Genomic DNA, 16,604 nt, shown 5'->3' with positions numbered 1-16,604 from the left:
TAAGTAAGTAAAAGATGATTTCCATAGGCATAAATCTGAGCGATAACTTTTACCTCAAATTCCATGGGATGCCCAAACATCCCTTTTTCTCTATCTTTCTACTGGAAGAATTTTTCGTTATTTTGTATTTTTTAGTCCATCAAAAGCATTGGTAATTTACCTACTTACCTTTGTACCATTTCAGCTCACTTTAGGTTTTTCACTGGACTTGAAAGTTTTAAATGTCAACAAAAATTGGAACATTTAAGGGTCCTTTTCTTAAAAGAATGTGTATAGCTTGGGATCCCCTGGGATCTTTTAAATGTTAAATCATTCCAGCTAGCTAGCATTTTAGTCACATGTTTAGTTAATAATGTTTAGTTAACATTATTTTACTAGCTAAGTGAATGTCCACACTGTAGTTCATGACTGTTATAAAAATGTAACTCATATTTTGCACTCATAAAAGCATTTCTGTAACCTCTTAGTGACTCGTTTTACAAAGTCTAAGCAATATGACAAAGTGAAGCAGTTTTTAAACAATTATTTAGCTATTATTTATTTATCTAACAACTGGCTAATTATTAGTAAATCATAATAAAATACAAATTTCTAAAAGTGTTACTTACTCGTTCTGTAATTGAAGGCTGTTTTTCAGAGCCACCAGTTAAAAAAACAAAACAAAAAACAAATAAAGAGCAACAAAACACAAAACATAGAACCCCCAGTGAGCAAGCCAAGGGCGACAGTGGCAAGGAAAAAGTCCCTTAAAGCTGGAGGAAGAAACCTTGGGAGGAACCAAGACTCACAAGGGGGACCCATCCTCCTCTGGTCAAAACCAGTTATAAATGATTGATCCAGGTCTCAAACAGCTGTTATCTCCCTGGCACTGGTGGTCTTCAGATGTTGACCCTGAAATCAAACACCAGAACAGCTTTGTTTCAATATCTCAACAATATAGAATCAAATATAACTCAAATTGACTTCCAGCTTAAACAGCGCCATCAAAATGCTGCTGCAGGAGTTTAAAGCAGAGCCAAAAATAAACAAACAAATAAACTTTTATTTTCTTGATTTTACCTTAAAATGACTTATACCTCATCGTCAGCTTTTCATATTCTTATCCACATAATCCAGCTAAGTGTCACAGTGGCAATAGGACAAGCATAGAAACCCTGTCTCCAGCTTCCATAGGCACTCCCAGGCCAGCCAAGAGATAAAAACCTTCCAACAAGCCTTAGGTTTACCTCTGGGTTTCCTCCCAGCTGATTGTGCCCGGTACATCTCCAACGGGAGGCACCGGTTATCAGATGCCCCAACAACCTCTTAATGCAAAAGAGCAGCGGCTCTACTCTGAGCCTGTCCCGGATAACAAAGCACATCAGTGATGTCGGCCAGAGAGCTGGATTCTGACTCTCTGGTAACCTACAGCCTACCTTCTGGACAGAAGACATGTTCCCCCTACCAACAAGGAGGGCTGCTGCTCGAATGCAAGACTGCATAGCAGCCGGAACCCTCTACATTTGTCTGATTCCCCAGTGTAACGCTCAGGTGTAACCAAGTGGGCCTCATGTCCAACTGTAGCCACTTCAGGAGGGAGTGGGACCAGCTGTGGTCTCAGCCTGAACTGTAGCCAGCTGGCTCAACTGCTCCGTGATCTCCAATAGCAGTTGCTCATGGTGGTCGATAGCTGTGCCTTGATGCAGTTGTGCAGTTAATTTATGTATAAATTAATTTATTTCGTTTACTTTTTTTGGGGGGGGGGGGGGGTATTATGTTATGGTGTGTTTAACAGATGAATGTCAAGACAAGATTGGTGCTCGGTGAGACTCTGTGGCAGGGCTCGAACTCCCAACCCTGGTAATGGGAGTCCAGTGTGTTTCCATCGCACCTCCACAGCTGGGAGAGGTGGCAGTATGCAAAAACAAACACCAGGAGCTTTTTCTAGTTTTACTTTTCTTCACTGTTCACAATTTAAACTCATTTTAACTCCAGCTTTTCTTCACTATTTGCAGCACAAACTCTTTTCTTTTTCAACACTTTTTCTGACGGTTTGCAACTTAGACCCACTGTTACCGTTCACCCCTCTACAGGTGCGACAGGGAATTGTGTTTGGCTGGGTGTATTTATACCATGCCACACAGGTGGGTCTGGTCAGCATTTATTACCGCCTTGGGAATCTGGGACTTGGCGTTCTTTGCTGTCAGATGACATGCATCTAAACTATTCAAATGAAAATACATAGTTTTGGTATTAGTGAGAAGTTTGAACCTAGAGGTTTCTCACCATCCAAAAAAGTGACTTCTACATGAAACATTGGACATACTTTGAAACTGGCTTGAGATGGCCGTATGGTATAAACTCCACTTTTCACATTGGGGAAAGCATTCTTTATCTGTGTGCAGTCTGGAAAAAAAGAGAATTGTGTCAATTTTACACATGGACTGGATACATTAAGCACACAAACAAACCTGTAACACAAAACAGCAGCACAGACACTTTAGACTATCAGAGGTAAATCAAACTTTTAGCCCAACAGAATTTTACGCTTAACAGGAATATGGACAACCTGCTTTCAACAAGGAGCCGCAAAAGGTTCTTTAAGCAATGCCATAGAAGAACCACAAGGTTCAAGAAGCTGAAATCTGAATCTTCCTATAATATAACTGTTCTTAACCAGTGCATGGGTTCTTCCTTAGAACCAGCCCATTCTGTGGAAGGGCTTTGAAGCTTTTCAAAGGTTCTTCATACTCACACAATTATTTCCAGTAAAAGGATTGTTTTTATGGAACCTATAACGGCCATATTTGGAAAGCACTTAGTACTTTGCATTGTGAATTGTGTATTTGTGGATTTTAAAAGACATTTGAAATTACTTCTACTTCTGTTCACGAGGCAGATCCATGCATGTGCATACAGACAGACTGAAACACAGTCAGACCATTCAAAGTAAACCCATTTTAATTTCTGGTTTATGTGGTTTGAAGACGTCTTGCAATTTAAGTACAGCTGAATGAAACAGCCAATCAAAATACTGATAATGCATCACATGATCTTGTCGCATGGCATCTTAAACAATTGATATCACAGTTCAATAGACAAGAAAATAGCACAGAAGATGATTTGGACAGAGTGTTAATCTCTGACCCAGAATATCTGCCATGCTACATACCTGCTTTTTGCTCTTCACCCACTCTTTTTTACTTTCCACTCCTGCAGTATTAAGAATTGTGGAGTGGTTTCTAGTTAAATACAGTTGGTGAAGTAACTGAATATAAAAATATAAAATTGTCTTTCCTTTTTTGGGGGGATGAGTGTTTTCCCTCTCTGAAAAAAGAAAGGAACTGGACAGGGGACATTATAAGGAACCCTGACTGTTAGGACACGTTAGCTTCAATATGTCCAACACTATTAAAATATGTTGTATCATCTGAACAAAACACTTTATTTTTCTATTAAAAAAGGGAAAATGTTTGCTCTCTCTCGCTCTACAAACAGAAATTAGTCTTTTTTTTTTTTTAGAAACTTTAGAAACTAGTGACTCACCCTTTAAAAGCACAGTGGGCCCCGTTTCTGTCTGCCCCTAAAGCATTTACATGCAAATATGACACAGTAGTTAAAAGTACAGTTACAGCATGTACTGATTTTTTATGGATGCTTGTTTCAAACAACCTGTTGCCAAAAAAAAGGATCACTGCTGTGTGCACATGAAGTGAAGGTGCAGCTTACCTTCCCTATGACCAGGGAAGTGACCACAAACACTGACAATAAGAGCAGTCCAACCCTGCCAGTCATCATTCTTGTGACATCCATCATCTAAGATAAGAAGAGAGAAGAACATCTCATCTCTTGGTTTCCTGTTATGTTATGTGGCACCTTGCTCCAATGTACTATTTTTTATCTTTAAGAAACACTCCTGTTTCTCATTGTTTTGTCACTATCCTGCATACACCCCTGTTGCACATCAGAATTATATCAGCATTTTTGTTGTATTCATAACAATTACACTTTATGTCCAAATGTTTGTGGACACCACTTCTAAGGAATGTATTTAGCTACTTTAAGTTGCACCCACTGCTGAAACAGACATGTAAATGCACTCACACACACACACACATCTTGTCTAGTCCCTGTAAAAGACGTATTGCCAATAAAATAGGACTCTCTTGAGCAGGTGAATTCTTGGCATCATGCTTAATGTCCAATGTGGCCATTGAGCTGTGGAGCTGTGTTGGGGAGTTGGGGAGTTAGGGATGAGGTGATGACTGTACAGAAGCCGTCTGACACTGGACTAAGACTGAAATGCCCCTCCCTCAGCTCTTCTCTGTTTCACCATGTTTAAATTACACCACTTTTGTTTAGACAGTACCCCTCATTTTAGGGCATCATAATTATTTGGGACATAGCAATGGTAATATATATATATATATATATATATATATATATATATATATATATATATATATATATATATAAAAGCAGTCATGTTTAGTGTACTTTCACAAGCATGCTGCCATTCATGTTCAAAAAGACACAAGGTTTTTGTCTGACTGTGACAATACAGTATACTGAACGTTAAGCAAGATATGACACACTATATTCCTGTATGAAATAAAAGTATATTACATTTTTGACCAAAAGCTGAGCTCCAGTTTTTATATAAAATATTAAACTTACCGGACATCATGTCTGCTTTAATCTTATCCCCTTGTATATAACAATTTTTAAATCTCCAGTTCACTGTCACTTACAATATTCGTTTCGCTGCAGTGCTCCACTACCAATATGGTGCTGTGACTGTAATCATACAGCACCCTGAACACAGTTATATGGCAGCGACACACATGTCTCTTACATTTACTGATTCCAGTGAGAGTATGCAAATTATTGGGGGGGGGGGGACATTCATCTTATTTTTCAGTAAAGCTTATGCTGGGGAATATTAAAACACAAAAGTACCAAAACAGATCAGTTCATCGCCTTGTATCATATATTACTATTTTTTAACTTGTAATGTAGAATAATAAAAAAAAAAAACATATATTTAACAATATTTCATATGTTTACCCACGGAATGAGAAGCAAAATAATGCAAATGCTGGTGACAATAAAGGAAGTAAAATGCAAAGCAGCTACTCGTTGAAAGTGGTTATATATAGAAATATGACAACTTAATAAAAGCTTTAATTGTGCAATGGTTGCTTTCCTGGTAAAACAGTTCTATACATGGATGGAAAGTGAAATGACGTTCCTCTAGGTCTATGGCACAACATGAAACTGAAACAATACAATATAGACTACAAAAAGTGCAAACGTGCAACCCAGAACAATACAATAAATATGATAAATACAACAGACATTAGACACGGTAAACAGGCTCCTGCCAGCAACACAGACACAGCACTCAGTACTGTATGTGTGTGGTTAGGATAAGGTGCAGAGGTATGTTATGTGCTACCACATATTAAAACAAATGTGAACACATCAGTTACTGAGGTAGAAGAGAGCAGTTTCTGTATACAGTATGCAGCACTATAAATGCTTCCAATACAGTTACAAGTCTTTTCTCAAGACCTATTTAGAACCCTGTTTGCTTAGAGGATGCAGAACAGGTAGGTAGCTTTTCAATGGATGTAAAATAGAAACAAAGTAAGAAATTACTTATACATGCAAAAGTTCAAAATATTTGTTATTGTGAATAGCTAATAGCTGATTTCCATAGGCATAAATCTGAGCGATAACTTTTACCTTAAATTCCATGGGATGCCCAAACATCCCTTTTTCTCTATCTTTCTACTGGAAGAATTTTTCGTTATTTTGTATTTTTTAGTCCATCAAAAGCATTGGTAATTTACCTACTTACCTTTGTACCATTTCAGCTCACTTTAGGTTTTTCACTGGACTTGAAAGTTTTAAATGTCAACAAAAATTGGAACATTTAAGGGTCCTTTTCTTAAAAAAATGTGTATAGCTTGGGATCCCCTGGGATCTTTTAAATGTTAAATCATTCCAGCTAGCTAGCATTTTAGTCACATGTTTAGTTAATAATGTTTAGTTAACATTATTTTACTAGCTAAGTGAATGTCCACACTGTAGTTCATGACTGTTATAAAAATGTAACTCATATTTTGCACTCATAAAAGCATTTCTGTAACCTCTTAGTGACTCGTTTTACAAAGTCTAAGCAATATGACAAAGTGAAGCAGTTTTTAAACAATTATTTAGCTATTATTTATTTATCTAACAACTGGCTAATTATTAGTAAATCATAATAAAATACAAATTTCTAAAAGTGTTACTTACTCGTTCTGTAATTGAAGGCTGTTTTTCAGAGCCACCAGTTAAAAAAACAAAACAAAAAACAAATAAAGAGCAACAAAACACAAAACATAGAACCCCCAGTGAGCAAGCCAAGGGCGACAGTGGCAAGGAAAAAGTCCCTTAAAGCTGGAGGAAGAAACCTTGGGAGGAACCAAGACTCACAAGGGGGACCCATCCTCCTCTGGTCAAAACCAGTTATAAATGATTGATCCAGGTCTCAAACAGCTGTTATCTCCCTGGCACTGGTGGTCTTCAGATGTTGACCCTGAAATCAAACACCAGAACAGCTTTGTTTCAATATCTCAACAATATAGAATCAAATATAACTCAAATTGACTTCCAGCTTAAACAGCGCCATCAAAATGCTGCTGCAGGAGTTTAAAGCAGAGCCAAAAATAAACAAACAAATAAACTTTTATTTTCTTGATTTTACCTTAAAATGACTTATACCTCATCGTCAGCTTTTCATATTCTTATCCACATAATCCAGCTAAGTGTCACAGTGGCAATAGGACAAGCATAGAAACCCTGTCTCCAGCTTCCATAGGCACTCCCAGGCCAGCCAAGAGATAAAAACCTTCCAACAAGCCTTAGGTTTACCTCTGGGTTTCCTCCCAGCTGATTGTGCCCGGTACATCTCCAACGGGAGGCACCGGTTATCAGATGCCCCAACAACCTCTTAATGCAAAAGAGCAGCGGCTCTACTCTGAGCCTGTCCCGGATAACAAAGCACATCAGTGATGTCGGCCAGAGAGCTGGATTCTGACTCTCTGGTAACCTACAGCCTACCTTCTGGACAGAAGACATGTTCCCCCTACCAACAAGGAGGGCTGCTGCTCGAATGCAAGACTGCATAGCAGCCGGAACCCTCTACATTTGTCTGATTCCCCAGTGTAACGCTCAGGTGTAACCAAGTGGGCCTCATGTCCAACTGTAGCCACTTCAGGGGGAGGGAGTGGGACCAGCTGTGGTCTCAGCCTGAACTGTAGCCAACTGCTCCGTGATCTCCAATAGCAGTTGCTCATGGTGGTCGATAGCTGTGCCTTGATGCAGTTGTGCAGTTAATTTATGTATAATTAATTTATTTCGTTTGCTTTTTTTTGGGGGGGGGGGGGGGATTATGTTATGGTGTGTTTAACAGATGAATGTCAAGACAAGATTGGTGCTTGGTGAGACTCTGTGGCAGGGCTCGAACTCCCAACCCTGGTAATGGGAGTCCAGTGTGTTTCCACCGCACCTCCACAGCTGGGAGAGGTGGCAGTATGCAAAAACAAACACCAGGAGCTTTTTCTAGTTTTACTTTTCTTCACTGTTGACAATTTAAACTCATTTTAACTCCAGCTTTTCTTCACTATTTGCAGCACAAACTCTTTTCTTTTTCAACACTTTTTCTGATGGTTTGCAACTTAGACCCACTGTTACCGTTCACCCCTCTACAGGTGCGACAGGGAATTGTGTTTGGCTGGGTGTATTTATACCATGCCACACAGGTGGGTCTGGTCAGCATTTATTACCGCCTTGGGAATCTGGGGCTTGGAGTTCTTTGCTGTCAGATGACATGCATCTAAACTATTCAAATGAAAATACATAGTTTTGGTATTAGTGAGAAGTTTGAACCTAGAGGTTTCTCACCATCCAAAAAAGTGACTTCTACATGAAACATTGGACATACTTTGAAACTGGCTTGAGATGGCCGTATGGTATAAACTCCACTTTTCACATTGGGGAAAGCATTCTTTATCTGTGTGCAGTCTGGAAAAAAAGAGAATTGTGTCAATTTTACACATGGACTGGATACATTAAGCACACAAACAAACCTGTAACACAAAACAGCAGCACAGACACTTTAGACTATCAGAGGTAAATCAAACTTTTAGCCCAACAGAATTTTACGCTTAACAGGAATATGGACAACCTGCTTTCAACAAGGAGCCGCAAAAGGTTCTTTAAGCAATGCCATAGAAGAACCACAAGGTTCAAGAAGCTGAAATCTGAATCTTCCTATAATATAACTGTTCTTAACCAGTGCATGGGTTCTTCCTTAGAACCAGCCCATTCTGTGGAAGGGCTTTGAAGCTTTTCAAAGGTTCTTCATACTCACACAATTATTTCCAGTAAAAGGATTGTTTTTATGGAACCTATAACGGCCATATTTGGAAAGCACTTAGTACTTTGCATTGTGAATTGTGTATTTGTGGATTTTAAAAGACATTTGAAATTACTTCTACTTCTGTTCACGAGGCAAATCCATGCATGTGCATACAGACAGACTGAAACACAGTCAGACCATTCAAAGTAAACCCATTTTAATTTCTGGTTTATGTGGTTTGAAGACGTCTTGCAATTTAAGTACAGCTGAATGAAACAGCCAATCAAAATACTGATAATGCATCACATGATCTTGTCACATGGCATCTTAAACAATTGATATCACAGTTCAATAGACAAGAAAATAGCACAGAAGATGATTTGGACAGAGTGTTAATCTCTGACCCAGAATATCTGCCATGCTACATACCTGCTTTTTGCTCTTCACCCACTCTTTTTTACTTTCCACTCCTGCAGTATTAAGAATTGTGGAGTGGTTTCTAGTTAAATACAGTTGGTGAAGTAACTGAATATAAAAATATAAAATTGTCTTTCCTTTTTTGGGGGGATGAGTGTTTTCCCTCTCTGAAAAAAGAAAGGAACTGGACAGGGGACATTATAAGGAACCCTGACTGTTAGGACACGTTAGCTTCAATATGTCCAACACTATTAAAATATGTTGTATCATCTGAACAAAACACTTTATTTTTCTATTAAAAAAGGGAAAATGTTTGCTCTCTCTCGCTCTACAAACAGAAATTAGTCTTTTTTTTTTTAGAAACTTTAGAAACTAGTGACTCACCCTTTAAAAGCACAGTGGGCCCCGTTTCTGTCTGCCCCTAAAGCATTTACATGCAAATATGACACAGTAGTTAAAAGTACAGTTACAGCATGTACTGATTTTTTATGGATGCTTGTTTCAAACAACCTGTTGCCAAAAAAAAGGATCACTGCTGTGTGCACATGAAGTGAAGGTGCAGCTTACCTTCCCTATGACCAGGGAAGTGACCACAAACACTGACAATAAGAGCAGTCCAACCCTGCCAGTCATCATTCTTGTGACATCCATCATCTAAGATAAGAAGAGAGAAGAACATCTCATCTCTTGGTTTCCTGTTATGTTATGTGGCACCTTGCTCCAATGTACTATTTTTTATCTTTAAGAAACACTCCTGTTTCTCATTGTTTTGTCACTATCCTGCATACACCCCTGTTGCACATCAGAATTATATCAGTATTTTTGTTGTATTCATAACAATTACACTTTATGTCCAAATGTTTGTGGACACCACTTCTAAGGAATGTATTTAGCTACTTTAAGTTGCACCCACTGCTGAAACAGACATGTAAATGCACTCACACACACACACACATCTTGTCTAGTCCCTGTAAAAGACGTATTGCCAATAAAATAGGACTCTCTTGAGCAGGTGAATTCTTGGCATCATGCTTAATGTCCAATGTGGCCATTGAGCTGTGGAGCTGTGTTGGGGAGTTGGGGAGTTGGGGATGAGGTGATGACTGTACAGAAGCCGTCTGACACTGGACTAAGACTGAAATGCCCCTCCCTCAGCTCTTCTCTGTTTCACCATGTTTAAATTACACCACTTTTGTTTAGACAGTACCCCTCATTTTAGGGCATCATAATTATTTGGGACATAGCAATGGTATATATATATATATATACAACGGGAGGCACCGGTTATCAGATGCCCCAACAACCTCTTAATGCAAAAGAGCAGCGGCTCTACTCTGAGCCTGTCCCGGATAACAAAGCACATCAGTGATGTCGGCCAGAGAGCTGGATTCTGACTCTCTGGTAACCTACAGCCTACCTTCTGGACAGAAGACATGTTCCCCCTACCAACAAGGAGGGCTGCTGCTCGAATGCAAGACTGCATAGCAGCCGGAACCCTCTACATTTGTCTGATTCCCCAGTGTAACGCTCAGGTGTAACCAAGTGGGCCTCATGTCCAACTGTAGCCACTTCAGGGGGAGGGAGTGGGACCAGCTGTGGTCTCAGCCTGAACTGTAGCCAGCTGGCTCAACTGCTCCGTGATCTCCAATAGCAGTTGCTCATGGTGGTCGATAGCTGTGCCTTGATGCAGTTGTGCAGTTAATTTATGTATAAATTAATTTATTTCGTTTACTTTTTTTTTTTTGGGGGGGGGGGGGGGGGGTTATGTTATGGTGTGTTTAACAGATGAATGTCAAGACAAGATTGGTGCTTGGTGAGACTCTGTGGCAGGGCTCGAACTCCCAACCCTGGTAATGGGAGTCCAGTGTGTTTCCACCGCACCTCCACAGCTGGGAGAGGTGGCAGTATGCAAAAACAAACACCAGGAGCTTTTTCTAGTTTTACTTTTCTTCACTGTTGACAATTTAAACTCATTTTAACTCCAGCTTTTCTTCACTATTTGCAGCACAAACTCTTTTCTTTTTCAACACTTTTTCTGATGGTTTGCAACTTAGACCCACTGTTACCGTTCACCCCTCTACAGGTGCGACAGGGAATTGTGTTTGGCTGGGTGTATTTATACCATGCCACACAGGTGGGTCTGGTCAGCATTTATTACCGCCTTGGGAATCTGGGGCTTGGAGTTCTTTGCTGTCAGATGACATGCATCTAAACTATTCAAATGAAAATACATAGTTTTGGTATTAGTGAGAAGTTTGAACCTAGAGGTTTCTCACCATCCAAAAAAGTGACTTCTACATGAAACATTGGACATACTTTGAAACTGGCTTGAGATGGCCGTATGGTATAAACTCCACTTTTCACATTGGGGAAAGCATTCTTTATCTGTGTGCAGTCTGGAAAAAAAGAGAATTGTGTCAATTTTACACATGGACTGGATACATTAAGCACACAAACAAACCTGTAACACAAAACAGCAGCACAGACACTTTAGACTATCAGAGGTAAATCAAACTTTTAGCCCAACAGAATTTTACGCTTAACAGGAATATGGACAACCTGCTTTCAACAAGGAGCCGCAAAAGGTTCTTTAAGCAATGCCATAGAAGAACCACAAGGTAGAACCAGCCCATTCTGTGGAAGGGCTTTGAAGCTTTTCAAAGGTTCTTCATACTCACACAATTATTTCCAGTAAAAGGATTGTTTTTATGGAACCTATAACGGCCATATTTGGAAAGCACTTAGTACTTTGCATTGTGAATTGTGTATTTGTGGATTTTAAAAGACATTTGAAATTACTTCTACTTCTGTTCACGAGGCAAATCCATGCATGTGCATACAGACAGACTGAAACACAGTCAGACCATTCAAAGTAAACCCATTTTAATTTCTGGTTTATGTGGTTTGAAGACGTCTTGCAATTTAAGTACAGCTGAATGAAACAGCCAATCAAAATACTGATAATGCATCACATGATCTTGTCACATGGCATCTTAAACAATTGATATCACAGTTCAATAGACAAGAAAATAGCACAGAAGATGATTTGGACAGAGTGTTAATCTCTGACCCAGAATATCTGCCATGCTACATACCTGCTTTTTGCTCTTCACCCACTCTTTTTTACTTTCCACTCCTGCAGTATTAAGAATTGTGGAGTGGTTTCTAGTTAAATACAGTTGGTGAAGTAACTGAATATAAAAATATAAAATTGTCTTTCCTTTTTTGGGGGGATGAGTGTTTTCCCTCTCTGAAAAAAGAAAGGAACTGGACAGGGGACATTATAAGGAACCCTGACTGTTAGGACACGTTAGCTTCAATATGTCCAACACTATTAAAATATGTTGTATCATCTGAACAAAACACTTTATTTTTCTATTAAAAAAGGGAAAATGTTTGCTCTCTCTCGCTCTACAAACAGAAATTAGTCTTTTTTTTTTTAGAAACTTTAGAAACTAGTGACTCACCCTTTAAAAGCACAGTGGGCCCCGTTTCTGTCTGCCCCTAAAGCATTTACATGCAAATATGACACAGTAGTTAAAAGTACAGTTACAGCATGTACTGATTTTTTATGGATGCTTGTTTCAAACAACCTGTTGCCAAAAAAAAGGATCACTGCTGTGTGCACATGAAGTGAAGGTGCAGCTTACCTTCCCTATGACCAGGGAAGTGACCACAAACACTGACAATAAGAGCAGTCCAACCCTGCCAGTCATCATTCTTGTGACATCCATCATCTAAGATAAGAAGAGAGAAGAACATCTCATCTCTTGGTTTCCTGTTATGTTATGTGGCACCTTGCTCCAATGTACTATTTTTTATCTTTAAGAAACACTCCTGTTTCTCATTGTTTTGTCACTATCCTGCATACACCCCTGTTGCACATCAGAATTATATCAGTATTTTTGTTGTATTCATAACAATTACACTTTATGTCCAAATGTTTGTGGACACCACTTCTAAGGAATGTATTTAGCTACTTTAAGTTGCACCCACTGCTAAAACAGACATGTAAATGCACTCACACACACACACACATCTTGTCTAGTCCCTGTAAAAGACGTATTGCCAATAAAATAGGACTCTCTTGAGCAGGTGAATTCTTGGCATCATGCTTAATGTCCAATGTGGCCATTGAGCTGTGGAGCTGTGTTGGGGAGTTGGGGAGTTGGGGATGAGGTGATGACTGTACAGAAGCCGTCTGACACTGGACTAAGACTGAAATGCCCCTCCCTCAGCTCTTCTCTGTTTCACCATGTTGAAATTACACCACTTTTGTTTAGACAGTACCCCTCATTTTAGGGCATCATAATTATTTGGGACATAGCAATGGTATATATATATATATATATATATATATATATATATATATATATATATATATATATATATATATAAATAAATATATATATATATATATAAAAGCAGTCATGTTTAGTGTACTTTCACAAGCATGCTGCCATTCATGTTCAAAAAGACACAAGGTTTTTGTCTGACTGTGACAATACAGTATACTGAACGTTAAGCAAGATATGACACACTATATTCCTGTATGAAATAAAAGTATATTACATTTTTGACCAAAAGCTGAGCTCCAGTTTTTATATAAAATATTAAACTTACCGGACATCATGTCTGCTTTGATCTTATCCCCTTGTATATAACAATTTTTAAATCTCCAGTTCACTGTCACTTACAATATTCGTTTCGCTGCAGTGCTCCACTACCAATATGGTGCTGTGACTGTAATCATACAGCACCCTGAACACAGTTATATGGCAGCAACACACATGTCTCTTACATTTACTGATGCCAGTGAGAGTATGCAAATTATTGGGGGGGGGGGGACATTCATCTTATTGTTCAGTAAAGCTTATGCTGGGGAATATTAAAACACAAAAGTACCAAAACAGATCAGTTCATCACCTTGTATCATATATTACTATTTTTTAACTTGTAATGTAGAATAATAAAAAAAAAACCATATATTTAACAATATTTCATATGTTTACCCACGGAATGAGAAGCAAAATAATGCAAATGCTGGTGACAATAAAGGAAGTAAAATGCAAAGCAGCTACTCGTTGAAAGTGGTTATATATAGAAATATGACAACTTAATAAAAGCTTTAATTGTGCAATGGTTGCTTTCCTGGTAAAACAGTTCTATACATGGATGGAAAGTGAAATGACGTTCCTCTAGGTCTATGGCACAACATGAAACTGAAACAATACAATATAGACTACAAAAAGTGCAAACGTGCAACCCAGAACAATACAATAAATATGATAAATACAACAGACATTAGACACGGTAAACAGGCTCCTGCCAGCAACACAGACACAGCACTCAGTACTGTATGTGTGTGGTTAGGATAAGGTGCAGAGGTATGTTATGTGCTACCACATATTAAAACAAATGTGAACACATCAGTTACTGAGGTAGAAGAGAGCAGTTTCTGTATACAGTATGCAGCACTATAAATGCTTCCAATACAGTTACAAGTCTTTTCTCAAGACCTATTTAGAACCCTGTTTGCTTAGAGGATGCAGAACAGGTAGGTAGCTTTTCAATGGATGTAAAATAGAAACAAAGTAAGAAATTACTTATACATGCAAAAGTTCAAAATATTTGTTATTGTGAATAGCTAAGTAAGTAAAAGATGATTTCCATAGGCATAAATCTGAGCGATAACTTTTACCTCAAATTCCATGGGATGCCCAAACATCCCTTTTTCTCTATCTTTCTACTGGAAGAATTTTTCGTTATTTTGTATTTTTTAGTCCATCAAAAGCATTGGTAATTTACCTACTTACCTTTGTACCATTTCAGCTCACTTTAGGTTTTTCACTGGACTTGAAATTTTTAAGTGTCAACAAAAATTGGAACATTTAAGGGTCCTTTTCTTAAAAAAATGTGTATAGCTTGGGATCCCCTGGGATCTTTTAAATGTTAAATCATTCCAGCTAGCTAGCATTTTAGTCACATGTTTAGTTAATAATGTTTAGTTAACATTATTTTACTAGCTAAGTGAATGTCCACACTGTAGTTCATGACTGTTATAAAAATGTAACTCATATTTTGCACTCATAAAAGCATTTCTGTAACCTCTTAGTGACTCGTTTTACAAAGTCTAAGCAATATGACAAAGTGAAGCAGTTTTTAAACAATTATTTAGCTATTATTTATTTATCTAACAACTGGCTAATTATTAGTAAATCATAATAAAATACAAATTTCTAAAAGTGTTACTTACTCGTTCTGTAATTGAAGGCTGTTTTTCAGAGCCACCAGTTAAAAAAACAAAACAAAAAACAAATAAAGAGCAACAAAACACAAAACATAGAACCCCCAGTGAGCAAGCCAAGGGCGACAGTGGCAAGGAAAAAGTCCCTTAAAGCTGGAGGAAGAAACCTTGGGAGGAACCAAGACTCACAAGGGGGACCCATCCTCCTCTGGTCAAAACCAGTTATAAATGATTGATCCAGGTCTCAAACAGCTGTTATCTCCCTGGCACTGGTGGTCTTCAGATGTTGACCCTGAAATCAAACACCAGAACAGCTTTGTTTCAATATCTCAACAATATAGAATCAAATATAACTCAAATTGACTTCCAGCTTAAACAGCGCCATCAAAATGCTGCTGCAGGAGTTTAAAGCAGAGCCAAAAATAAACAAACAAATAAACTTTTATTTTCTTGATTTTACCTTAAAATGACTTATACCTCATCGTCAGCTTTTCATATTCTTATCCACATAATCCAGCTAAGTGTCGCAGTGGCATTAGGACAAGCATAGAAACCCTGTCTCCAGCTTCCATAGGCACTCCCAGGCCAGCCAAGAGATAAAAACCTTCCAACAAGCCTTAGGTTTACCTCTGGGTTTCCTCCCAGCTGATTGTGCCCGGTACATCTCCAACGGGAGGCACCGGTTATCAGATGCCCCAACAACCTCTTAATGCAAAAGAGCAGCGGCTCTACTCTGAGCCTGTCCCGGATAACAAAGCACATCAGTGATGTCGGCCAGAGAGCTGGATTCTGACTCTCTGGTAACCTACAGCCTACCTTCTGGACAGAAGACATGTTCCCCCTACCAACAAGGAGGGCTGCTGCTCGAATGCAAGACTGCATAGCAGCCGGAACCCTCTACATTTGTCTGATTCCCCAGTGTAACGCTCAGGTGTAACCAAGTGGGCCTCATGTCCAACTGTAGCCACTTCAGGGGGAGGGAGTGGGACCAGCTGTGGTCTCAGCCTGAACTGTAGCCAGCTGGCTCAACTGCTCCGTGATCTCCAATAGCAGTTGCTCATGGTGGTCGATAGCTGTGCCTTGATGCAGTTGTGCAGTTAATTTATGTATAAATTAATTTATTTCGTTTACTTTTTTTTGGGGGGGGGGGGGGTTATGTTATGGTGTGTTTAACAGATGAATGTCAAGACAAGATTGGTGCTTGGTGAGACTCTGTGGCAGGGCTCGAACTCCCAACCCTGGTAATGGGAGTCCAGTGTGTTTCCACCGCACCTCCACAGCTGGGAGAGGTGGCAGTATGCAAAAACAAACACCAGGAGCTTTTTCTAGTTTTACTTTTCTTCACTGTTGACAATTTAAACTCATTTTAACTCCAGCTTTTCTTCACTATTTGCAGCACAAACTCTTTTCTTTTTCAACACTTTTTCTGACGGTTTGCAACTTAGACCCACTGTTACCGTTCACCCCTCTACAGGTGCGACAGGGAATTGTGTTTGGCTGGGTGTATTTATACCGTGCCACACAGGTGGGTCTGGTCAGCATTTATTACCG

At 39.0% G+C, this 16,604-nt stretch overlaps 2 protein-coding genes across 5 annotated transcripts in view; one reads left to right on the top strand and one right to left on the bottom strand.

Moving 5' to 3' along the window:
- osgep (O-sialoglycoprotein endopeptidase) overlaps positions 1 to 16,604 on the top strand; it is an 81,830-nt gene that overhangs the window by 17,742 nt on the left and 47,484 nt on the right. The gene's annotated exons all lie outside the window — the stretch shown is intronic.
- LOC140549217 (uncharacterized) lies at positions 803 to 15,341 on the bottom strand. 3 transcript variants are annotated; one of them, XM_072672632.1, is made up of 11 exons: positions 13,430 to 13,553; positions 12,457 to 12,543; positions 12,274 to 12,310; positions 11,123 to 11,202; positions 9,374 to 9,460; positions 9,191 to 9,227; positions 7,973 to 8,052; positions 3,709 to 3,795; positions 3,526 to 3,562; positions 2,306 to 2,385; positions 803 to 891 (listed from the first exon to the last, which is right to left on the bottom strand). In XM_072672632.1, the coding sequence occupies exons 2-11, from the start codon at positions 12,541 to 12,543 to the stop codon at positions 844 to 846; spliced, it is 660 nt and encodes a 219-aa protein (XP_072528733.1). In that variant the 5' UTR covers positions 13,430 to 13,553; the 3' UTR covers positions 803 to 843. The 3 variants fall into 3 exon arrangements, with proteins under 3 accessions (XP_072528733.1, XP_072528731.1, XP_072528732.1); XM_072672630.1 differs by lacking the exons at positions 803 to 891; positions 13,430 to 13,553 and adding an exon at positions 15,063 to 15,341 and having other exon boundaries at positions 2,206 to 2,385; XM_072672631.1 differs by lacking the exon at positions 803 to 891 and having other exon boundaries at positions 2,206 to 2,385.

Source organism: Salminus brasiliensis, chromosome 2 (assembly GCF_030463535.1).
Source record: "Salminus brasiliensis chromosome 2, fSalBra1.hap2, whole genome shotgun sequence".
NCBI classification, from domain to species: Eukaryota; Metazoa; Chordata; class Actinopteri; order Characiformes; family Bryconidae; genus Salminus; species Salminus brasiliensis.
Note: the sequence above shows the minus strand (reverse complement) of the source record. Positions and strands in the feature narration are given on the sequence as shown.

Bases quoted from the DNA above. Each gene is read 5' to 3' on its own strand.
- LOC140549217 (XM_072672630.1), bottom strand. From the start codon at position 12,543: ATGATGGATGTCACAAGAATGATGACTGGCAGGGTTGGACTGCTCTTA. The intron at 11,203-12,273 runs GTGAGTCACTAG...CTTTTTTTCCAG, and splicing joins GCCCACTGTGCTTTTAAAGG to ACTGCACACAGATAAAGAAT. The intron at 3,563-3,708 runs GTAAGCTGCACC...TAAATGCTTTAG, and splicing joins CTTCCCTGGTCATAGGGAAG to GGGCAGACAGAAACGGGGCC.